Source organism: Tachypleus tridentatus, chromosome 7 (assembly GCF_004210375.1).
Source record: "Tachypleus tridentatus isolate NWPU-2018 chromosome 7, ASM421037v1, whole genome shotgun sequence".
In the NCBI taxonomy this organism is placed as follows: Eukaryota; Metazoa; Arthropoda; class Merostomata; order Xiphosura; family Limulidae; genus Tachypleus; species Tachypleus tridentatus.
The window spans coordinates 4008338-4034606 of record NC_134831.1 but is presented as its reverse complement, the minus strand read 5'-3'; the positions used below and the strand labels follow the sequence as shown (position 1 = coordinate 4034606).

The 26269-nt window shown below is 31.1% G+C and overlaps 2 protein-coding genes across 2 annotated transcripts in view; both read left to right on the top strand.

The window, feature by feature from the left end:
* The window catches only part of LOC143255017 (ubiquitin carboxyl-terminal hydrolase 31-like), a 45489-nt gene extending 39894 nt beyond the window's left edge, over positions 1-5595 (top strand). Inside the window, exon 11 of the mRNA XM_076510014.1 lies at positions 312-5595. Within this exon, the coding sequence (XP_076366129.1) occupies positions 312-553 (242 nt within the window). The 3' untranslated portion in view covers positions 554-5595. The remainder of the gene's footprint in view (positions 1-311) is intronic.
* A 5112-nt stretch (positions 5596-10707) lies between these two features.
* ECSIT (evolutionarily conserved signaling intermediate in Toll pathway, mitochondrial) lies at positions 10708-25258 on the top strand. Its single transcript, XM_076510012.1, is given in 6 exon segments — positions 10708-10754; positions 13861-14409; positions 17839-17898; positions 17901-18061; positions 19575-19782; positions 23461-25258. Coding segments are annotated over 6 exon segments (1371 nt in total). The 5' UTR covers positions 10708-10741; the 3' UTR covers positions 23841-25258.
* Positions 25259-26269: the final 1011 nt, after the last annotated feature.

Genomic DNA, 26269 nt, shown 5'->3' with positions numbered 1-26269 from the left:
ATCACAGTGTTTAGTATTTATTTTGAATGAAACTGTTCAAGTGTATTACACTACTGTGTTTTTAATTGTCAATATTTATTAATAATTAAAATTAACCCAATAATAATGTAGTTATTGAGCTCGACCTTAAATAGTAATCAATTTTATGATGTTTACATTAGAATGAAATAAGTGGGTTCCTTGGTTAGTTTCATTGGTTCATTAAGTAGAATGGTTTTTATTATTGTAAATAGTAGTTTTATGAAAATTTAAATCCTGAATTTTTTTCTGTTTTTTACGATCTTTATGTAAAGGGTTTGAATTTGTTTTAGATTCCTCATTTGACACTACAAGCCTTCAGCATAAAGAACCTTTTCAGCGAGACCAAAGGAGGTATGCCAGTATGATACCTCTAACATCACCCAGGAAGAATTCTCTAGTGGTGAACACTGAAACTGACAGACATTCAGATGAAGAGGTTTTGAAAGAAGAATTAATTAGAAGTGAAATAAATGGGAAAAGTGAAAAGAGTGCATTCCCTGGTAATGTTGTGTTCCGAGTAACTGCTGTTTGATTTGACAGTCAAAACAAGGTTGTCCCTCATCGTGTCTTATTGTGCACTTACATCTTCTTCCTCTGATTTCACAAAGCTTGTTTTAAAGGTGCTTTAGTACAAATGTTGTTCACAGTTCCAAAATCAGCCATAAGTGATGGTGGTCATTTCACCTTACTTGTAGTTTGTTTTGTTTTTTCCCACTAACAATGGTGAGCAGAACAAGTTTTGTTTAGTACACTACATTTGTGTTTTTGTAGTGTGTTACTTTCTTGTTTTTCACAAATCATTACTTAGCCAAACTGCTACTAGAGTGAGGTGTAGAAGCCAACTTTTTTTGTTTCTTGCCCTTGCTTTTGTGAAATATTTAAAATCAAATTAGGTTTACTTAGCAAAGAAAGCACTTTTGACTTGAGCTTCTCTGTGTGCTGTTCTACAAACTATTGCTCAATGCTCAGGTTTTGTTCATGGTCTTGTGGGAAATTTAAGAAAGTAAATAATCACTGAATGTCTTTTATATATATAATTGTTACATCAGTGGTCACTTATTTAACAAGTAATTTCATTGTTTTATCTATATTATATATATTCTCTGTTAAGCTTGTAATTGGACCAACCTTGTAAATTGTCTATTATCTTCCAAACGTATTAATTTTAAAGTTTTATCCAATTATTGTCTCATATTTCACTATGATTATAAATCATTTTTACTGGAGCTGAAATTAATAAACATTTTATGTCAAGAAAACTGTGAACTTGAAGACAGTGTCTGCTCACCATAAAATATCACGTGCTGCTACTTGAAGAGGCACAATTAGTAACAAGAGGTAGAGCCTAAAGTTTGATTTAATATAGAAGAACAATTTAATTTTAGCTGTTTTTAGTTTGATCTCACCAACCCAGTGTCTATTAGTAATGCATTTTGCTTCAGTGTCAAGAGAACTTGTATATGAAAATATTCATATCTTAGCATGTTATTCATTGTTTGTTTGTTTTTGTGCCATTTTATATCATAAAAATATTTCTTGAAATATTTAATTATTTGAAATCAAACACTGTAAGATACATTTTATAAAAAAAAATATTTTACAGCACTAGACAATATAAGGATTGAAGATATGCAGATTAACGATTAGAGAAATATGGATTACAAAATTACTCATTTCGTTTATAATAAGAATATATTCTACTATTAGCAATGGAAACAAACAGCTTTGCTTTCAGATGTTAGAAAAACAAATCTTTCCTCAGGTTTGTTCATTTATATTAAGTAATTATTATGCATTTAAAAACTGCATAGTAATAGTGTAATATATCAAAGTGATATTATTTCTGTTTGTTGTAATGAATAATAAATTTTAGCTTAGTGAAGTTACTTCTGTTGAAATGTACGAAATAATTATTTTATTTTCTCACTTCAAAGTCTAAATAAAATTGTTAATCTTGAACGTTGCTCATTGGGTTTGTGTTCAGTTGTAGAATAATTAAATTAAAATGTTTGTTACTTAGAATAAAGATTTGGGAATGTGAAAAGAGGAAATGTAACAAAATGTGATAAACACAGTTAGTGTTTAGACAAAAGATCATCCCTCGATAAACATAACCTAACATGTTAAAATGTTACTTAAGACATTGGTTTTCATATATGCCTATATATATATGCTGTTAGTAATAATATATGATCAACAGTAGTTTTCATATTTTATTTTTTTATATTTCGCACTTCATGAGTGAATGATTTTTAGTTACAAAACATAAAACTTTTATGTTCAGGTCACTTCTGAAATCTGTAGTAAGCAGTTGAATGTATGTTTCTGTAGAAGTGTGTATATTGTTGGTTATTTTACAGTGTAAGTGCTTAGAAGGAAATCTCTAAAGATGTTAACAAATTGCTTCATATTCAATTTTCGTTGAATGTAATTTCTTGAAATGTACATCTGAAGTCTACATCTTAAAAAATGTAAGAATTGTTTTATATAACAACACAGTTTGTTTCCATCTGATAAGCAAAAAGTGGTCTTGTTGGTTCATCATATCATATACAGAATGTTTTGTGTTTTCTGAACTTGCTGAACAACATGGTAGTCTTAGCTGAGCAAAAGGGGCAGAGGTTAAGAGTCACAGATATTGACAGTAATCAGTAATATTCGTTATTGGCTGTTAAAAAGAAATAAAATAGAGTTAAATTACTGCCAATGGTTCAAGGCTTACATATCTAATTTATGAAGTTTTATTTTCCCTTGAGCAACATATTAAGTTATGAGTCCATCTTTGTTATGTCAGAAACAACCCAACTCACAGTTTGGGTGACTGGTTTGTTCTGTAAGGAAAGTGAATATTTTAAAACTATGTACTTCTAACGTTGTAGGGTTTGTTTTTTTTGCATATTTTGTTACCTAATTGATTTCCACTGTTACCTAACAAGTACAAAATTTCTTAGCATCTACAGTTTTTTGCTTTTTTTTTTGTAATGTGAGGAATATGATTTCTTTTAAGCTTGTACAATTAATAGTTGTAAAGCTTGTCAGTGTAATGTGAAATAAGTAGGTTTAGCTTGTATAAGATCCTATGACACAAAATTATTGTGTGTAGAAGAAAGATAAAGAAATCCTGTTTCACATTTTCTCAATACATTGCTAAACTGAACTTATGTGAGCTGTTGATATTGTGTGTTTGTAAACTTGAGCTTATACCTGAAACTAAATTGTGATGTTGTTACTTAAATGTATATATTGTGTCATTTAATGACAACCAGAGTAAAAAACCATAGCATAACTAACATGCATGTCACTGTTTTAAACATGTATAATGGTCACATGTTATTGCTTTACAGATTTTTCTTACTTTATCTTATAAGTTCATTATTTGGAAAGTATATGCAAGCTTTCTAATATTTGTTTAGTCTGTAACATCATAATTATTGTTAATTATGTAATGTTTGATTTTACAAATTCAAATATTACATTTTCCATACACTTTATTTTTATGAAAGATTTTTGACATATTATTTTGTAATGTTTTGGATCATATGTTTATATATTTATGTACATAATATAAATTGTTAAAGTTGAAGAATGATATAAAAGCCAGGATAAGGGGATTCTAATATCTTGCTTATATGTTATAAAAATATATCTGTGAACGGAAGTTATTAGTTTCCTTAATTACCTAGAAACATGAACGATTGTTTGAAATGTTTAAGACTTTTATTATGTTGCTCACTAGAAGGTAAGATGTATTTATAATTTTAATGACAAGTCATTATTTGAAAATATAAGAGAGGTGACAAAATATAGACATAAAGAAGTGAGGATTAATACTGATGACGTCAAATTACAAAGGAAAAAAAAAGTGATACTTATTCAAACCATATATCTCAACCACATGAAACTACCTTTAACCGACCAGAAAATATTGGTTGTTTTGAAAGAATATACTGTACATAATTTTTCTGGTAGCTAACATTGCATAAATACATGGTTTTAATGAAGTTTAAAATTATTTTAAATGTTTTGAAGCCACTATGAACACTGTCATACCTGTTCAGGTCAATAAAATGTGAACTGTGGCAAATACATCATGATAAATGGTATTTTGTTTTGTGAGAATACTTGGATAAAACTGTTATTTTATATGTAGTTTTATTTTTGAAGGTAACAGTTGTGGGTTCCATAAACAATAGATTCTTCCTTTCTGACTAGTTTTTTTTTTTTTCGGGAGTCTTGCACATTCCTTTTTACATGACTACACCTAGTAAGATAAGGGAGCAGTTATCTATCTCAGGAAATTTGTAATGTTTTCCTTTTTGTTTTATGTATATAATGTATGTCTGGCCAGAAAGCATTGGAGTTCATAGACTGTCTAGAAATTACTTTAACTTTAAAAACACTGAGGAACACTTGAATTAACATAATTTCTGGGCATCTTGTAAAAACAAATAATTCAGCATTATAAGTATGGTCTTGGAAAACTTCAACCAAAAGAAAAAAAAAATTATATAGAATTTATGCACTTAATTATTCTTCCATTGAGATCTAAGCAAAACACAAGTGTAAAGTTTTATGGTATCATAGGAAAGCCACCACTTGGACCAAATTATATTAGGTGTGATACATAATTTTGATGTACAGTTATTATTCTGTTTTCTTTCACATTCATAAACCTTTATATGATTATTTCCATTAATTTATTAATTAAACCATGGTTTTTATGTATTTTCCTAATATTACAAGTTGTTATTCTAAAAAAATCTGAATGATTTGAATATTTTTACCCTTTTTATCTGTATAATGTTAGAACATTTTCTGAAGGAACATCCCACTTTAAATGTTGTGATTTTAATTTTGAAAACTATAAAAGTTGTATAAAGGACAATAAAAAGTTGATTGACCAGCTCCATCAACATGCATAAAACCAGTAATATGTTTCTACCTGTATTAAAATTTTGGAGAAGTATTGTTTGTATTTTTTCTTAAGTTAAATAGCTGTATAAGCTTTAAAAGTAAGGTCAACAATAAGTTAGTCATTGTTATATGTATTTTACTTTGCATATATGTTTATCTAACTTTTTCTTGTGGAAAAAAAATAGAAGGTAGAAATGAAGTTTGGAGGTTGAAGAATAAGACTTGTGCATATTTGTTATTCAAGTTATTGCATTTCTGCTCATTAATTATTTTTGAAAATTAATGAATCTGTTCACTCCATCTGGGGCCATTAGTTTTATGACTAATTTGTCATGTTGTTGGAAGACTTTTTTGTTCTTAAGAGCTAATTTTCATGGGTTAAGCATGTGAACTTGTATTTTAGTAATTTATATGAACATATCCGTAATCTATATCTTGTTAAAACGGTTGTGAAACAAGGACATGTTTCGATGAAGGAATTCAAACCTTATGAATTATCCCTGTGAATTGTGGACTTATCTGAACTTTCACATGTGTGAAATTTGAAAAGTGTACATAATGTATGAGAAAATGATCAAAGCCGAAAATATATAGTTTTATAGTAATGTGATTGTTGTAATGAAACTGCACGGACTTAGAAATAAAATCAAGCAGAAAATAGTTGTTTTGTTTTTCTATATAGCAACAAGAAACTCATTTGTAACAAAATTATTCTGTTTACATAAATATTGACAGCAACAAAATAATTATAAATTTGACTTATAAAATGTTTTATATCTAAAAGTTTTGTATATATTGTTTAGTTATTATACTAAAATGAGCTCTTGCTTTTTAAGTCAAAGCAAGAAGGAAGGAAAATTTGAATCATCTCTGAATTTACTTGTTAATGTATATCAGGTTTAATGTTATTCCACATGTTAGAAACTACAAAGTTTGCCTAAAAATCGTTTTTGATCTTAACATTTTGGGACAACATGAGACCTGTTGTTATGTCTTGGCTACTCTACACTTTAAACAATATAAACATAAATCCAGCCCTTATCATTCATATACTTAAGTTTTTCTTAAACACATTTAAATTTACTGCCTCTATAACATCAGAGGACAACCCATTCCAAAGACCAACCATTCTGTTATGAAAATAAAAATGTCTCGGCTGCAGATTATTCCTGTCGAAACTTGTGTTTCTTAGTTCTACTATACCCACTGTTAAACATGAAAAACGATGATGTATCAACACCACTAATTCCCTTTACAATCTTAAACACCTCAATCAATTCCACTTAACTCTTATCCATACCTCGCCCATAACTATGTTATAATGCATATGACAAAGGAAGTAACTGAATTCATTCATAATGACTGAATGAAGTGTTCACGTAATCCTTATTAATTGGTGAATAATTATTGTGGTGAAACGTTATTTGTGGTTAAGTTTATAACGACCTGTTTAATGCAGAAATGTGTGATTTACTATAGCAATTAAATAAAACAAATTAAAGTATCTGCTTTAAATAACTTCAACATGCTATAACTTGTCTACCCCGTTATCCTCGGGGAAACAAAAATTTCCACATTTTATTAGATAATCTTATTTATGATGTGCAACCACGTGAATGCTTCAACTGAGTGGAGGGCACTTTGATTGGCTGTGTATAGGATGTTTAGAAGGTCAATGTAGATTTCTGCACCCCAGTAGAAACAGTTTAAATACTGTGAATTGTGACAAATGCTCAATCTTGATACTTAAACATACAACAACATCTTTAAGCAATGTCGCCATTTAATAGTTATCACTTTAATTGACCATACTATATCCAGCGTAGTTAAAAGCAAGTCGTCTGAAGATGACGCTCACACCAAGACATTAATGTAAAGTGGAGAAATAACTTTTGAACAAAGTAAAACTACCAATAGAAGTTTCGATCGATAAGATGTAACACTTTAGTGATAAAAACGATTATTTCTATTTCCGCGAGTATGCCGTAATGATAGTTCCTTCGGGTGTAAAACAGCATCTGTAGTAACTATTTATTTTAGCTGTCATAAGCAAAATTGTCATCTCGTGATATGACGCTCTTAAGTATTTCAATTTTGACAAGAGTGTGTTTTACCCTTGAGATCAGTTTATTTATAGCATAATGTATACACACATATTATTTCTGTGGTACTAGTTGTTCTCGATTAGCAAATTTTTGATGTTGTTGGGAATTTCAAAATTATTTCTTGAATTATAATAAATTTTCAAACATACTTATTATGAAGCCTAATAAAACGCGGGATTCAACACACTTTAACCTTTTTAATCGTTTGTAACACATATAAGCCACCATTCATTTTCAAAATTAAAACATAGTTAATCCTCATATTTGTAAACAACTTGACTAACACATGTACTACTTTTACAATATATATTTCTTATAGACGTTAATAACATATATCTGTTAAAAATATTGCATTGAAGCATATTGTGATATACGACTACACCATGTGTTATCTACCCCTTCGTTAATTAGATATAAATTTTTTTGAAATAAACAACTCTGTTTGTTTGTTTTGGAATTTCGCACAAAGCTACTCGAGGGCTATCTGTGCTAGCCATCCCTAATTTAGCAGTGTAAGACTAGAGGGAAGGCAGCTAGTCATCACCGCCAACTCTTGGGCTACTCTTTTACCAACGAATAGTGGGATTGACCGTAACATTATAACGCTCCCACAGCTGGGAGGGCGAGCATGTTTGGCGCGACGCGGGCGCGAATCCGCGACCCTCGGATTACGAGTCGCACGCCTTAACGCGCTTGGCCATGCCAGGCCTAATAAACAACTCAACTTTTCTTACTTCGGTGCACATGAGACTCAAATCCGCTAATTAACCATCAGGTGTGTACTCCTATGGGGGAGAATAGCTGTTACATACATGTGACGTTTTGAGATAGTTGTTTTGTGCTGCTGACAAATTGGGCACTGGTCCAGGACCTCCACGCCCATCGCTGGAATGCAATTGCAGTAGGTCACGTGTGCGAAATGTTGGGTGTGAACAACTTGGCTTTGTTAGTATTGTGTTTAACACTAAAAGCCAGATAATTATCTATTCAACATACGTTTTCGAGAATTTTTCGTTTAGACCTATATCTTAGTATAGTTCATCTTTAGTGATTTTAACTAAGCATTTCTTCACTTTAAAAGTAAACTTTGCTTTTGTTTCAACATTTTCTTTTTCTTTTAGAACACCTAATGGGTGGGACTCGCACAGTTAAAGCTATAAAGTTTATGATGAGCGTTAACCCTAGTGCTGTGTGAACTGGTACCATGTTGTCCTAAATTCGGTGAATATGGAGGAGACTATTTGCATATACCTCTGAAATTCGTATCTTTATAGTGTTTCCCTTTACACTATCCTTATAGTCTAAATATTATTATACTACTTATCATTGTGGTTGGTCCTTTGGATGATCACATTACAAGAATAGACATTCACCATAAAATGTGAATCGGAAAATTAGCACAAAAAATAATAAGACAATTATTTAGGTAAATGCCTAAAACATTTACCAGGGAATTGATCCTAAGCATACTTACAGCAAGCTCAGAAAAAGTGGGTAAACAGAAGAAGCCAAGTTAAGTAGCTGTCCATTGCAGGATACCTTGAATGAAATGAAACTTAGAAGATACAAGAGTAGTACAGTTGGAAGATCCACATACACTAGATAATACTGTGGTTGAGAGAAATAGCACAAAAGAATTTTTATTTAGAACTGCCTAAAACTACTGATGCAATAAGTTATTGTTATGGTGTGTAAATAGCATACCAAAACCTTTTCTTAATGTCGAATATGAACATATCTGCCATCTAGTGAACAGCTAATAAAATTGATTAGATGACAAGTAAGTAGAAAGCGTACTTAATTAAGATGATTGTTGTTTATTATTAAGTACAAAGCTACACAAAGAGCTATCTGTGCTCTATCCATCACGGGAATCGAAACTCGTTTTCTAATAAGTGCCATTTGGGTGCATGATTTTGTTATGCGACTCTTATTATAGCGACAATAAAAATATTTATTTCTATTGTGAATTAACGTCACGTATCTCTTTAATTTCTAACCACCAGAGGCGCAAAAGTAATTCTGATGGCTCCAAATGATGAAAATATGGCTCTGATACTCATGGTTGGCTCAGCACAGATAGTCCATTGTGTAACTTTTTGCTTAATAACAAACTTTAAGTTGAAGGTAAGTCAAATGTATCTATAGTTTGATTTGTAAATCCAGAAACTTCTATTTTAATCATGTCAATTAGTTTATTTGCTGGATTTTTAATGGGAGTTTTGAAACACCACAGGATTAAGCAATCTTAATCCAGTGAACACACCGTGGATTTTTATTAATCACTAGTATTTAAGCTGAAATATGCAATATTAACTTGATATTCTAGTCTCGTGGTTTATTTATTTATAAAAATAATTTGACACCTTGGAATATTCACTTATTTCTTTTTATCAGGGAAATTCATTTTAAATAACTCTAAAATGCTGAATGTAGGCTAACTTTGTGGAAGATCTTTGAATTTCAGAGCGAGCAAGCTGGGTTCGAATCCGTATTATATTACAAAATATTTTGCACACTTTATATTTTGGATGCATTATAAGAGTATCAGTCAATTCATCAGTAAGAATGATAATAGGGTGCTGTTGAGTGGCTGTCATCTTTCTGATCAGCAGTTCAAAATTGTAAACAGTGGGATAATCGCTTTTATGGTATCACAAGACTAAGTAATAAAGACAAAGTTCATTGAGAGTGTACTAAGTGGCGTTCAAGACCATACTAATTAAATGCAGTGTTTCTTAGTTCGGAAGGAATATCACAGTTATCAAGAGCGACTTGCGCTAATCACGTGGCTGGCCATGCTCTTTATAACACAGTTGGGACATGATCTGTAACTATTACCTGAACAGCTATTGAAGGACACTGTTATCGACATACTTACACGATATTCTTCCCGAATAATAACAAATATAATCCACATCTAAAGACAGCAGATAAAAAAGGTCGCATAAAATTTAATTAATAGCTTTTTCAACCATGTGCTATGTGAAATTTGTCCATATACAGCGCGGAAATCGAAGCTCAGAATAAATACTATTTACATGACAAAAAAGATAAAAATTCATAGCATATTGATATACCACAGATGTAAATATTAGTAAGTGTTCCCCGGTGATTTAGCTTATATTTCTAAAAATTGGATTTCCATATAGATGGAAGGGCCCCCTGATGGTATAGCGGTAAGTCCGCGGACTTACAACGCTAAAACCTGGGGTTCGATTCCCCTCATTGGACTCACCAGATAGCCCGATGTGTCTTTGCTATAAGAAAACATACACACAGACCGACGGAAGGCAGAGAACTGATAATTGTAGATTTGTAGATTTTTCTGTAGATTTTGTAGACTTTTGCTTAACAAGAAACAAACGTAATAAATTATTATATTTATGAAGCAGGCTTAAAGTGTAATTACCAGGTCTACAACCTTTTACTGTAGTCATTTATGAAATATGGAAAAATTGGCATTTTTTTGTCTTAGCAACTACAATAACATATATATATATATATACTAATATCTTACCTAATTTATGCATGTGAAGTGAGAATAAGGTATTAAATTTTATTTCCAAAAACTTTATTAATATTACGCGCTGTGTTTATAAAATAAAGGCCAAATTAATTAATATATAATTTACTAATCAAACAGTAAATAAAAATTTATTTTTAACTTATGGAGGAAATACGCTAGCGAGGGTATATTCATGGAACCAGCCGGTAACTTGCGAGTGCATTTAACTAGAAAAATGTTATTCTATAGTACCATTGGTAGGAATATTTATATGAGTATTGTATGAAATTTATACGTTCTCGAGTTACATATTCTTTAAAATCATAATGTTTTTTAAAGTTATCGGTATTATTCTAAGGTCTATGATTGCAGACACTTGCTTTGTAGAGTTAAATGTTTTCATTTATATTGATGATATGATCCAAAATGAAATTGAAATAAAAGGTGTATCTAATGGCCGTGGCCTTTGACAAATACTATTTAATGTATGTAGTCTAGCCCTACGTGTATTTAGTGTTTTTATAGTGTTAAACTTTCTGTGCTTCTCAGGTCCTCAATCTTATTTATAATTTATATCATTCATCTACATTGAACGTGAATTTTGGGTTTGAAGACTGAAACACAAAAGTATTGAGGTTTTAAACGAATGTACCACGCTTTTGTTTTTATGGGTAAAGAAAATATTTCTAATTATTTTCGATCCCATAGTAACATAACAGAAAACTTACCTGTTTGTAATCCATTTTAATTAGACATTTTTTTGTGAAAATAATTTCTCATTATATTTTTTAAAATGAGAATGTATTCCATGAAGTAAGATTATCATGTTTTGGAAACTAAAACCTGGAATATTTATATAAAACTATGTACCAGTAGTCACCATAATTTTAGACTCGTGCAGTATAGAATTTGCTTGCCATATTAGTGCTTGTTGTATTACTGTGATGAATGTAATTGTTTTAGCTTTTATAGTTCTAAAAACAAACGGGAAAATATAATGTATAACGTATTGAAGGTTACAGCTTAGCTGATTATACTAGTGTTGTAACATGTCAGTACTATATCCAAGCTAATGATGATAAAACGGATAAATATTTATTTCTGATGTATCTATTGGAAATGTTACACCAGTTTTATTGGCTTAATTCTACATTTTATACCTCTAGAGTCCCACCAAAATTTCTGGAACTAGAATGCTGCTCCAAAGTGCTGTGACACCATCACATCTCTGATGATAAAGATATTTCACAATGTATTTTTTTTTTCCTAGACACAGTATTCTTCACCTAAGAATGTATGGTCACCTTATACTAAAATTTGTTTTAAAATACTATTGTTCATTTCTGCTTCTGAGATGTACCAGCCTAATGGCATTGTGCTAGTGTTAAGACATGTCAACTTCCTACGTATGTATTCATCTTAAATTCATTTATGAGTTTTATGAAGAAATCCTCTTACAAAGATTTAGTAGTTTAACAAGGAAGAGATATACCAGGGAACTACATTTCTTTGATGTTGCGTCTGTTGACTATTGCCTCTTATTGATCGCAAGTTTGTGAAGTTACAGGTTAACAAATTGCAGCAAGCCTTCTGTAGTTAAGTGTTATTATGGCTTGGTGCAGTACAAAGTGCTGGAAAAATGTTACATGTTACAATATCAAATACCGTTGTATGAATGGACGGAATAATATAACATTATAGTGTTCCCCTATACAGTTTCCAGGACAAGACAGAATCACTTTCTGTGTATCTGTGAAAGATATAATTTCTCAACTGTTCCAGATACCAGTACTCTCCTTCTGACCATTCTTTATTTATTTTATTATCTGAAAAAATTTCCATTCAAACAATTTCACAGATATTTCAATGTTTTGTCAGATTATGTGTTTAAGTGTAATTATAATGTTTAACTTAATTATTATAAATGAGATGTCAATTATAATACTCTGTTAAGCTTGAGAAGTTATGCATGTTTAGATTGTAACAAATATTAACTTAATTGTTACAATTATTACCATAATACATGTCATGTGCTGACATATGGCACATTATGATTTAACTGTTAATCACAATAGCATCTTCAAGTGATGGAGTTAAACATTTCCACACTGCATTCTTCTGTTTGCTTGTCCTTCCTTCTATTGTTATTCTACACCATCCAAGCTCATTTCAATTTATTTTTGTTCTTATGAATGTTTTAGCAAGTCTTTATAAAAATAGTTTGTTTATTGTGGGTTGATGGAAACCTGATGAACCTAGATTGATTTTACACTCAAGATATATATCTTTTAGCCAGGGTAAGATTCCCAAGAGCAGAGTGGACTGTCTAGATTACCCCATGTAGAGATAAAATGTAAAAATTCAAACTAGTATTTAAGAAAGATAATAGTGGAGGTTGAAGTATAAGTATAGATAATAGTTTTTCCCAATAACAGTAGGAGGCTCTGTGTCTAGTCACATCTAACCTCGAGTTTAACAGTGCTTTCAGAAGGAGTTAAAAGAAACCACCTGATTCCAGAATCATAACAAAAGTTAAGGTAATTTCTGTGTCATTGTGTTTCACACACTGCAACTTCTACAATGTCACAGTGCTTTTGTCCTTTATGTATGCTTTTGTACCCAATTAGAAGGATTTTATTACAATATAGGGTTAGAAATTAGAGGTAAAGTAGAAAAAAAACAGATACAATGTGAGGCTTGACAAGCTGTTGAGAGTACATGCTCAATGTAATCTGTAAAATTATTATAGATATATAATTGCCTATGGAACGTCAGATAGTGATAAAAATTTCAGCCATATAGAAGCAGTTTTTAATTTTAGATTGAAAACTTAAAGACAGCAGAGTTTAGAAGTATTTTCAAAATTATTATTTCTTATCTCTGGCAAGTTGTAACTTTTTTGATATTTGAGCTATTTTGTTTGAAAGTGTGAAAAGTCAGAGACAAGAAAAGAATGGCTGTGTTGACATGAATGACAAAGAAAGAAATACACTTTAGAAATACATTTAGTCAGGCCCTGTTTTTTTAATTTAAACAACTAAATCATCATAAACCTTTAGGCAAATCATTTAATTTCACCCCTATTGTATTCTTCCAATAAAATTATTTCTCCAAACTGATCTATGACAAGAAGGCATATTTCATTAATGATTAGTTGAATTTATTTGAAATATATCGGAGGTTTAGTTGAAAGCAGAAACAGTGCTTTGGATTTCCTGTTAATGTTTACAAATCATGAGTTTCTCTGTTTTGTTTATACTTACAGTATGTTAACTTCTGAAATGTAATGATTTTTTGTTTTGTATTTTTCAGGCCCTATGAAGTACCTCCGTCCATCACGTTCCATTGTGAAAGTGGTCCACAGTTTATTGTGTTTAGGAGTAAAAAGAAGTAAACCTCCTATTATGTTCAGATTTATGCATGTTAAACATAACAGGAATTATAACCAACAATATTGTTTATACTATCCATCAAATGTAACAATACAAATTTGTAACTTTTGCACAACAAAACAGGCTAACCATAACAACAAAGGTGAAGATTCCACCATGAAAAGCCTAACCTTGCGAGATGAAGTGTTTCAGCGGGCAGAATCAAGAAACAAAAAAACATTTATTACAGCTATTGAAAGTTATGAGAAAAGAGATAGGTTGAGGCGAGGACACGTGGAGTTTATATATAGTGCTCTTAAGTTCATGGAAGAATTTGGAGTTCACAAAGACTTAGCTGTATACAAAAAACTCCTTGAAATATTTCCAAAGGGAAAGTTTATTGCCAAAAATATGTTTCAAGTGGAATTCATGCACTACCCAAAACAACAACAGTGTGGAATTGATGTATTAGATCAAATGGAAAGTTTTGGTAAGTGATTTCTCATTTATTATTTACATAAGAGTGATTCTAAAGAAAGTAAAAGTTCCCCAAAATAGTACACTAGTTTTTGTTTTTTCTTTCCCCTCTCTTCTGGCCCAGCATGGCCAGGTAGTTAGGGCATTTGACTCACAATTTGAGGGTCATGGGTTCAAATTCCCATCCCACCAAACATGCTCGCCCTTTCAGCCCTGTAGGCATAACAAAGTGACATTCTACCTGACTATTTGATGGTAAAAGAGTAGCCAAAGAATTAGTGGTAGGTGGTATTTACTGGCTGCTTTTACTGCTAAATTAGGGATGAATAGCACAAATAGCTGTCATGTAGCTTTACATGAAATTCAAACCAAACCCCTGACTCCGAACTGAAGACGTGTGGAGGAAGATGATATTGTCTACCAGAGTCTTAGATGACCAAAGCTTTAAACAGCAGATTTTAATCAAATTCACAAGACTCTGTTAATTTTGGAGTTAAAAGGTTAAAGGTTATGATTTTAAGAAATAAAAGTTTAACTTTTATACAAAACAAAATGCAACTAAAATTAATAAACTTTTTTTTTATCAACAGATCAAAACATTTTTAATTACAGAGTTAGATATTCTACTGATGGTTGTTTTATTCAAGTAAACAGCATATAATTGTAGAGTGATCAGAGTTTTGATGCTACAAGTCATTTGTTACAATGCATTCACACACCAGTAAGATTTAAGTGTACAACAACTAAGTTGATTGTTTTCGAGCACTGATTTTCTGGTAATGCAAGTGGGTGTCTTGTAGTTTTTCTTTACAATATGAATTAGTAATGATAAATTGAGAGTATCTAATTATGATAATCTGTAAAGAGTGAACTAAAATTATATCACAAATAAACAAACAGCTTGAAAGGTTAGAAAATCCACTCACCACCAGAGCTGGGTGATTATTGAAATTCATTGTTTAATTACATTTATCTGATTTTGTTTTCTTACATGAGACTTGGCTAATTGGAATAATTAAAAATAGTGATAATTGGAAACATTAATTTCTGTTAGTTGGTTATATTTTTAACATTAATAGTTTTAAACACATTTTGATTCTTAGATTATTTTAGATAAGACCAATTGGTATAATTGATGCTGAAGGGTAAATGGTTATATTGACTGATTCAATCCCTCTAATCAGCTCTCACAGATCTGAGTGCTGAATAATATGGGAAAAAATGTATATGTAGTTCATTTCATGTCATAATAAAAATAGTTTAATTGATTGTTTATATTGAAAAACATACATTGTTTTTGTACAGTTAAGAGTCTTGCTCATGCAGAAACAAGTGCATAATGTAAGATGAAAACTGTATAGCAAGTTTGAAAGCAGCTGTTAGAACTAATATGTTGCTTAATAATGTCACTTAAATATTTAGTCTAACATAAAGTACTTAAATAATACTATGTTTACTTAATCAACTAATTGTATTTGATATTTTTCATCACTTCAACCATCAAAGTAATAAAAATATTTTCACTATGTTTTTTTATTATCATGTTTTATTAATACTGGGTTATTTGGCTAGTGATCTACCTAGATTGATTGGGAGAAAACTAGTATAATTAATCTGGTTTTCTAACTAAGGTTAAAAAAATTCCATCAGTGCTCAGAGTTTTGCTTCATTAAACATATGTTTAACCCTTAAACAGCAGTCATCATCAATTGATGCTGCTACCTTAAACAGTCCCACTGTTTAAGGGTTAAAATGTATGATGTTTGTTTGAAACTACACTTATAGTTACAATAAGATCACACAAGCTTCATATGTAGGTTGGACAATGTTATATCTTTGCAAATCAAGAAGTTGTTATTTTATTTTCTGGCCTGTAAGTGTTAATAGTTTATAATTGGTTGGATACTGTGAAAAATATTTGGCAGTGACCTGTTTGTTCTGTGGAGAGGTTAGTTTATCAGAAATACATTTTCAGGCAAGAAAAGAGTTAACATTAGGTCTACCCTACATTCTTTTAATATTTTGTGGTTTATATTTAGTTCTGTCTGTGATTGTGCTATTCATTTAATCACTATCTCATATTTCCAAATTTTGAAAGTGTTTTTACTTGATTTTATAGTTTCTTGTTATGTTTTTTCCAATTTGTTTCCTGTAGGTGTATTTAATGGTAGTATTTTAACTTTTGTTTCATGTGGTTATGTTTAAATTATGATGTTTTGTGCACATAAATTATCTTATGTCAATTTTTACCATTTTTCACAAGATTCTCATTAAAACTTTGAAGTCCAAATTTCTTTTATGGTGTTCCACAAGAGATAAATAATTGGTTCAAGCTTTTACATTCCACCATCTATTTTTGAAGCAATAGGAAATATGAATATTTAAAAGAAAAGCATGCTGAGAAATGTGGGTCACAATTGGTGGAATTGACAGATGTGTATAAAGCATGCTGAGAAATGTGGGTCACAATTGGTGGAGTTAACAGATGTGTGTAAAGTATGCTGAGAAGTGTGGGTCACAATTGGTGGAGTTGACAGATGTGTGTAAAGCATGCTGAGAAATGTGGGTCACAATTGGTGGAGTTGACAGATGTGTGTAAAGCATGCTGAGAAATGTGGGTCACAATTGGTGGAGTTGACAGATGTGTGTAAAGTATGCTGAGAAGTGTGGGTCACAATTGGTGGAGTTGACAGATGTGTGTAAAGCATGCTGAGAGATGTGTGTCATGATTGGTGGAGTTGACAGATGTGTGTAAAGCATGCTGAGAAATGTGGGTCACAATTGGTGGAGTTGACAGATGTGTGTAAAGCATGCTGAGAAATGTGGGTCACAATTGGTGGAGTTGACAGATGTGTGTAAAGTATGCTGAGAAGTGTGGGTCACAATTGGTGGAGTTGACAGATGTGTGTAAAGTATGCTGAGAAGTGTGGGTCACAATTGGTGGAGTTAACAGATATGTGTAAAGTATGCTGAGAAGTGTGGGTCACAATTGGTGGAGTTGACAGATGTGTGTAAAGCATGCTGAGAGATGTGTGTCATGATTGGTGGAGTTGACAGATGTGTGTAAAGTATGCTGAGAAGTGTGGGTCACAATTGGTGGAGTTGACAGATGTGTGTAAAGCATGCTGAGAGATGTGGGTCATGATTGGTGGAGTTGACAGATGTGTGTTATAGTTAGAAGAGTGGAGGAAAAGTTGATAGTTTTCCAGAGCATAAGGAGCCTAACGGAATTATTACATTAACTGTCTGATAAAAATTATCCAAAGTTTTTTGTGTGTGTGAAGACAAAAATGTGTAAATATGTGTGTGTGTGTGTTTGTATTCATTTTTCAAATTATGTTTTAATTGTTAGCATAATTTGATATTTTTATAATTAACAAATATTTTTTTCACTTGTTCACATATTAAGTGTTTTGAAGATTTAATAATTTTTATTTCTCAGGAGTGATGCCTGATTCTGAAGTTAGAGAAATCTTGATTAACACATTTGGCCAACGTAGTCACGTTTTCGGAAGTATGGAAGGATGATGTATTGGATGCCCAAATTTAAAAACATTACCCCATTTCCTCTTCCTGATCCTCTACCAAAGGACCCTCTGGAACTAGCTAAGCTAGCTCTCCAAAGAATGTCTGTAGATTTACAAACAGAAATATCTGAGTGGAATGTAAGAACTTTGACAACTATTGTGAAATCTTTTGTGAATATTGTTTTAAGAGTATCAGTAATGTTGTTAGTTGACTTACAGTCAACAAACCACAGTATTTAAATTAACATGAACACAGTATTACAGTCACAGAATTTAGGAGGTGTGTGTGTGATGATATCATGCCTAAAGATTCAACAGTAGGAAGTGTTAATATTTTCTGTATTGATGCCTAAAGATTCAGTGGTGGTAAGAATTAATGTCACTTTATTGATGTTTGAAGTTTCAGCAAAGAGAAGTGTAGATTTTTCACTGAAATCACTCATAATTCTATAGATTTTTACAAATTTTATAAAAATAGAAGCAGCCAAGTTTTTGTTAGGAATTGGTGAGGGAACAGAGTATTGTTTTGAATGGTTCTAGGCAAGGCTTAGCATATTTGGTATCTAGTAGTGAGAAAATTTTGGGAAAATAAAATTACTGTTGTTTAATGTTTTTGAATAAATATTTAAAGTTTTATCTAACTTTCCTGTATGGATTTACTGATTATAAATACTGTAAAATGAATTATTTTTCTACTGATTAATGTATTATATTTAGGCCTCACTTTTAACCTGTATTGGCAAATCTTATTGGATTGTGACTGAATATACTGCTGGGTACTGTTTCTTTATAGTTATTTTCATTTCATTTTATTGTTTAAAATGTGTCAAATAGTTTTGAACAATTGCTTGGACTCGCTTTTATAATTATGAACATTAATTCAAATTGTTAGATTAGTATATAGGTTTATCCGTAACTTAGATCTCATAAGATAGCTGAAGATCTTGAGATGTTGTGATTACAGTTGAATTTATTCTCAGTAAGTGATGATTCACTCTATTCTAAATTATAATGTGTTTTAGTTTTAAGTAATTCTGTTCAAGGTGTTAAATAAAATCAGATCCATGAATTTACAAGTTACTATTTAGTTTATATAGTTATTTATAATTATTATTCTATGCAGTATAAACTTTATATTTTATCGTAACTGAGATCCCAAGTGATATATTGTGTCCCTGTGGTCTTCATTTACCAACTATTAAGCCTGATTTTATTCAAAAGTTGATCATATTTGCTTTGCAAATGATTTTAAAAATAAAACTAGGTTTTAACATAAAGTAAAGAAAGCTTCACAATTTTGATTTAAGCATACAAATACTCTGCAAAATCCAAGTTTTCATCCAGGACTAACTGTATAACTGCTACCTTCTATTGCCTCTGTGAGGTTATGATCTAATTAGGTAATTTTTTTCTGTCTATATTTTAAATGGAGTAAATTTTTAACACTCTAAAGTTAGTTCAGCAAACCCATGTACTGATAAGTAAATATAATAGAAAATGAAATAAATTAGAATAATAATAGTATCACATTTAGCCAGACAATTAAAGTTGCAGTTTAAGCAATGGTTTAAAAAAGAATAGAAGAGTTATTTCTTATGAAATTGGTAAAACTGACTTGTTGATGCTGAGACTGAAAATATATTTTTATTAGACTGAAGAGCTTGAAGATTCATTGGACAAGACTTGGATAGTAGGTTCACAAAGTCCATTGCAAAGACAACTAATAGAACAGCACCCTGATGATCAAGCAGTGTACATCGAAGGGTCATTTATAGTTTGGTTACGTCAGATGGCAGTATCTTATTTTATCATGAGAGCAAATCCAAAAAAATATCCCAAGAAAGAGGAAGATATTGATGGTACATAAAGTTCTTGTAGTAAATATGTGTGTGTGTATGTGTTAAGAAAGTACTACAGGATTAAACTTGTCTTGATTAGCTATAGTTTCAGGCACATAATTGTGATTTTAAAGCTAACTTGTAATATGAAAAATAACAGAACATCTTTGGTAACTCTTATTGTAGACAACTGAAAACTGTAGATTCATCTTATGATTGTTCTTGCTAGCTCAGCTAGATGCTTGTTAAATTGTTTAGGACTTTTATACAGAGCTACACAAGGAGTATCTACACTTAATCATCTCTATTTTTGAACTTTTAGACTAGAGAAAAACAGCCAGTCAACTCTTGTCCTACTAAGTACTGGGGCTTTACCATCACTTACAACTGCAAAGTATCAGGTCATCCCATAAATAATATTCAAAAATTTAATATAGAAAATGCATCACCATTTCTGTCTTTGTAGAAGGCTTTAATGACTAAAATATGTAGTAGAACACATACAAAAATGTTCAGACAAATAAAGGAAGCTAACCCAATTCCACTTTTTCAGATCATTAATCAAATAAACCCTTATGAAGATGGATGTGTCTGAAGAGCACATTGGAATATAATGCTTTATGAGTTTAAAAAAGGCAATAGTGCAGCAGAAACTACACAAAACATTCAAGGTGTTTCTTGTGCAGAGTCTCTCAATAAAAGAAAATGTTGAAGGTGGTTTCAGAAGTTCAGATTAGGTGACTACAGCTTAAGTGATGTGCCACGTTCAGGTTGTCCTGTAGAGTTTATGATAACTTGCTGCTGGCTGCACTTGATGAAGATTGTGCTGTAACAGTTGAAGAACTAGCACAGAAGCTTAATTCAACCCATTTAACAGTTTACTGTCATCTGCAACAGCTTGGAAAGGTATCAAAACTTGAAAAATGGGTCCCCCATGATTTGACAAAGCCAACTTTAGAGCAAGAGTGGACATTTGCACTTCTCTGTACTCTCATGAACGTAACTCACCTTTTTTGGACAGGTGAAAAATGGATATTTTATAAAAATGTTAAGTGCCACAGATAATGGCTCAGTGCAGGTAAACTGGCTAAAGCACAGCCCAAAATGGACCTCCACCCTAGGAAAGTTTTGTTAAGTGTTTGGTGGGTTATTGTTGGTGTGATCCACTTTGAGTTGCTGCCACTCAATGTAACATTTACATCAGACTTTTGTTGTCAACAGTTAGAGTTGTTGAATCTTGCACTGAAAGAAGAGGCCTGCTTTGATAAATTATAAAGGTGTTGTGTTACACGGCCCTATGTGGCAAGGATCTCATCTACAAAGATTGAATAGTCAGACTGGGAAAAACTTCTCCAGACCTTGCCCCATCTGATTATCACCTGTTCCGAAGTTTGCAGAACTATCTTGATGGAAAAGAGCTTGGAACACATGAAGATGTCAAAACTACCCTCTCTATATTCTTTTCCTCCAAACTCCAAGAACTTTATAGAAGTGGTATTCAGAAGCTTGTGAATTGTTGGCAGGAAGTAATTAATAATAATGGAACATACATTATTGATTAAATAACATTAAAAGCATTTCAAATCCTTTCTTGTTTTCTGAACCTGAAATCAGATATCACTTAAAGGATGACCTGAAACATTGGAATGGAATGCAAACCAAGATTTTGATAGCCATTAGGTCACATTAATTTTATGTGCACACTAGAAAATTTTACATTATAGCTTTAGTTGTGAGATTTGTTTTTTTATAGTTTGTGTACCTTTATTCTGTTTATTATTTCTTGTGTTATAAGGTATTATAATAAGTGTGACTAAAATGGTTTCGAAGCAATGTTTTGAAGCATTTGTACAATTTAAAAGCCAACATAGATAAATGACAGTATTTCTATTTCTCTATAAATAGCACAAATGATCATAAAAAATGAACCCAGAAACCTGATTGTTTCATAGATTTTCATATGGACAAGATATCTGTAGAAATATTATTGTATTGGTTGGAAGTTTGTACTCTATACTTCACATTCATGAATCATTTAGTTAAAATAATCATTTTAAAATAATCATTGTAATGTTTAGTAGTCTACACAATTATTCAAGTCTGCTAATTAGTTACAAGTTTAGATTTTCTTTTATTAAATGGTAATAATTACTGGTAATTTATATCCTGTGTTGTGGCTACTAGTCTATTGATGCACTTTAAAAACTAATTTACACTTGGAGAAAACTTTCAATTAAACATCAATTTATTATCGATTAGAAGTGAACTCAAAACTAAAATCATAACAGTTATAATCTACATTACAGTTGATATATCCACCTCAAATACATATTAATTTATTAAAGTGAACTCAAAACTAAAATCATAACAGTTATAATCTACATTACAGTTGATATATCCACCTCAAATACATATTAATTTATTAAAATGAACTCAAAACTAAAATCATAACAGTTATAATCTACATTACAGTTGATATATCCACCTCAAATACATATTAATTTATTAAAGTGAACTCAAAACTAAAATCATAACAGTTATAATCTACATTACAGTTGATATATCCACCTCAAATACATATTAATTTATTAAAGTGAACTCAAAACTAAAATCATAACAGTTATAATCTACATTACAGTTGATATATCCACCTCAAATACATATTAATTTATTAAATTCACATCACAAAATTCTACCACAAATGGCCCCATGTTTTTGCAAGATTTTGACATTTTGTGTCAAAAAAATAGTTAAAAAATTGAACCATGTGAAAAATAGTCTAATAGCGCTAAATGTCTTTGAGAATTTAAACAATACTTGAAAGAGAGTTTATGAATAAGACATTAAGTTTTAAAAAACTTAAGTGTGGATAGTGTTAAATAATGCTTTCATTGCTAGCCATCCAAAATACAGTTACGATTAAAGCACTGAGTACATTGAAATCACTCAAACTAATAACCAACATTCACAAAGCTTACTTCTCATTGATATTAAAGACATACCAATTCAGAATTAAACAATAAAAGTCACATTAAAATTAATCAGTGTTAGGAACTTAAAATACGTTTTTTATATATCATCTTAATGTCCTTTTTTTCTTCTAATTATTTCACACATTTCTGCCATACACTATCAAATGTCTACTGTCATGTTTCCATGTAAGATATATAACTGATATTTATAGGATTCTGTGTACTGAATATACAGTTTATGTGTATTTAAGAAGTGTTTAATAAGTATTAATAACTTGATAGTTTTAGTGTGGAATTTAATTGTTTGCTTTAATTACATACAGTTCTAATGTACTTTGATTATACCTTGAGGATATTTTTATTGTTTATTAAAAAAAAGTTAGGAACATTTACAGGATTACAATTATCTGTCTCAGTTTTGTAAGATATACAATCTGGGCAGATTTAAAAAGAACTAAGTTAGATCTCATGTTTTCAGTTTGAATTACACTTTTGTGTGTTTTTTTTATTATAATTCATAGCCTTATTGAGTAAATAAAATCAGTTTTACTTGAATACATTGTGGGCTAAATATTTGTAAGTCTTACAATTCTGAAATATTAACTAATTTCACGCTTTTGTAATGTTCACTCTTAACCATTGTTGCTTTTAGTAATTAGATGATGTGTTTCATTTGTTTCTGTTAAATTTATTTTTAATTTTTACAAATAACTTTCTCTTTCAACAGATGTATCCAACATTATCTTGGGTATGTTTAACCACCTTCCAGAGTCAAAAGAACTGATGTTGGAACCTTCAATACATGAACAGGAAGATGGTACTATTCTAGCTATGTGTGCCACAGGAACGTCGAGCCGAGATTCGCTACTGTCCTGGATCCGTTTTCTGCAGCAAACCAACCCTCGTCTTAAGGAAATTCCTATAGTCTTTACCTTAAAATCACCATCTAAAGAGCTGGTGACAGTGGCTGTGAATGAACAGGAAAGTTCCATTGTAGAATCACAAGAAAACTGTCAGAAAATATCAACTCATGATAAATTGAGCAATGCATCAAGTAATGAGGACTCTAGTAGTAGAACACCAAGCAAAGACAGTGCTGACAGATAACTTTTGTAAAGTACTGTATTAATGTATAGTCCTAATTAACTATGTTTTTAGTATGCGTTTAGAAAAACAGGTAACATTCGAATTAGTCTTGCTCTATTATTAAAACTGAAATAATATGATTTTTTCTATATTTATCATAAATCATTTTTTAAAGGTTGAATTGTACATTTTTAAAACTAGGTGACTTAAAAACAATTTGTAAAGAGCTGCTAATGATAATAATTCAGTGAGGAAAATCTCAATTATTATTATTATTAGAATCAATAAATAAACATATTACGTCTTGTATAGAATTTCTAATTATGCTATAGATAATTTTAGTAATTTTGTAATTATACATAGAGACACTGAGTACTTGTTAAAATTATTTTGGAGCTATATATGATTGACTGTCCATTATGACAATAGTCCTGTAAAATAGTTTCCATTAGAAAAGACAGTCATTATGTTGTCAGGTCCAAAACTGACTACTACTTCATACAACCTTCCATAGTTCATTTACTATATGAGAATGACAGTCTCGCCCATTTGGACAGTTTGGCCACATGGAAATAATGGCACTGCATCCAGTTACTTACCTGTTAATGCCTTCATATGAATTAACATAAATACCCATTTCATTCTTTTAGAGCATGAGGTATGCAATGATTGAATGGGAGATTTGACTGGAACCCATATTTTGGCAAACCTGTATGCTGGTAGCTTTGTTTCTGGATGGACATCCTTCTTGGGTATGTTGCCTGGTTCATGTAGACAGCTTATTGAAAAATAATTGAGATTATGTGGTGTATAAGTAATACAACATTATTAGTAGACTAGTTTACTACTTCAGCTTAGCCTTAAACACATTCTCTGTTCTGCCCATGATCCACTGAATTTGGATATATCTTTGAAATGGTCAATGGTTAAAGTCCTCCCCATGTTGAAAATGACAATTCTAATTCTTTTAAGAGACTGTTATGAAACAAAAATCTGCTTTGTTGTTCTTTGTAAAAAAAAAGAAAACAAACGAAAATTTATTAGCTTCTATTCCTTAATTAAATTCTGACTTTGTTATCACACAAACTTACTAACGTTAAAAGAAAACAAAATGGCCTCTGTTATCAGTGACATTTCTAAGGCTAAAATTATCACTGTACTGTTAATTTTTTTTCTTTACTTTACAATGAGAAGAAACAACCCAAAACACTAGAAGATTTAAAAAATAAATATTCTAATATTTCAAGGTGTTTTTTAACTATTCTAACTATATTGCTATGACCTAAAATATTCAGTGGCCTTAATAAGTACACAAAACTGTCATTCTCTTGCATAGTATTCTATTTTGTATTGGTTATTTTTTTGCTATTAATTGGGTGTGTGTATGGGGGGAGCTCTTGGATATTTTGCTGGTGAAAATACAGAAATATGCAACCAGGCATTGAGTTTTGTTGTTCTTTTGTAGCAGACAGTAAAAGTCCCCTCCACAGCATTGTAGTTTTGTAACAGACGGTAAATGTCTCCTCCCCAACATTTTAGTTTTGTAACAGACAGTGGAAGCTCCCAATATTGTAGTCTTGTAACAAACGGTAAATGTCTCCTCCCCAACACTGTCGTTCTGTAGCAGACAATAAAAGCCCTATCCCCAGTATTTCAGTTTTGTAAGAGACTGTAAAAGGCCCCTTCCCAATATTGTAGTTTTATAAAAGACAGTAAACGTCTCCTTCTCCAATATTGTAGTTGTATAACAGACAGTAAGGAGTTATTTTGGCATGTTCGTCTAAACTTTAATGTGTTAACTTAGGAGAGAAAGAAAAAAAAAAGTTGGAAAACGCACATAAAATGTAAAGAGATCTTCAAGACAGACATAGTTATATTTCATGATAGAAACCAAGACACTGAAATTAAAAATACCAAGTTCGTGTGTCACGTAACGTCACACTTGGTTTATCGAAATAGAGGGAGTTATAAAAGCCAAAATCCATTTATCCAGATAGAATAATTCGATTACTGTCTGTTACGATTTTAGTGACAGGAGTGCAAGGAGGCCGTATATGCATGTATGCCGTAAAACCTTATAAGTGCAGTGAGTGTTTGTATAATACACATAAAGTAAAAACGTAGTGTGGGATTCCCAACTCTAGAGCTAAGTGCATAAAATTTATCATGAAAATAAGAATATCGATTTAATTTTAGATAATTTCTGAACTAAGATATTTACTGTTATATCACCAACGTTTTTAATGTAAAGAAATCTTTAATCAACGGATACTCTAAATTAAGAAATCAACAAGTATCTTTCCAGTTTTGTTTATAAATTTCATTTTATACTTTCAGTACATAGACTAACAACTATATTTAGGTTATACTTTTGCTGCTAAGCAACGTGACATAAAAGCCATTTTTGGAAAGTAGTTTTACCAAAATTCACTGTTTTTTTTTTCTCTATA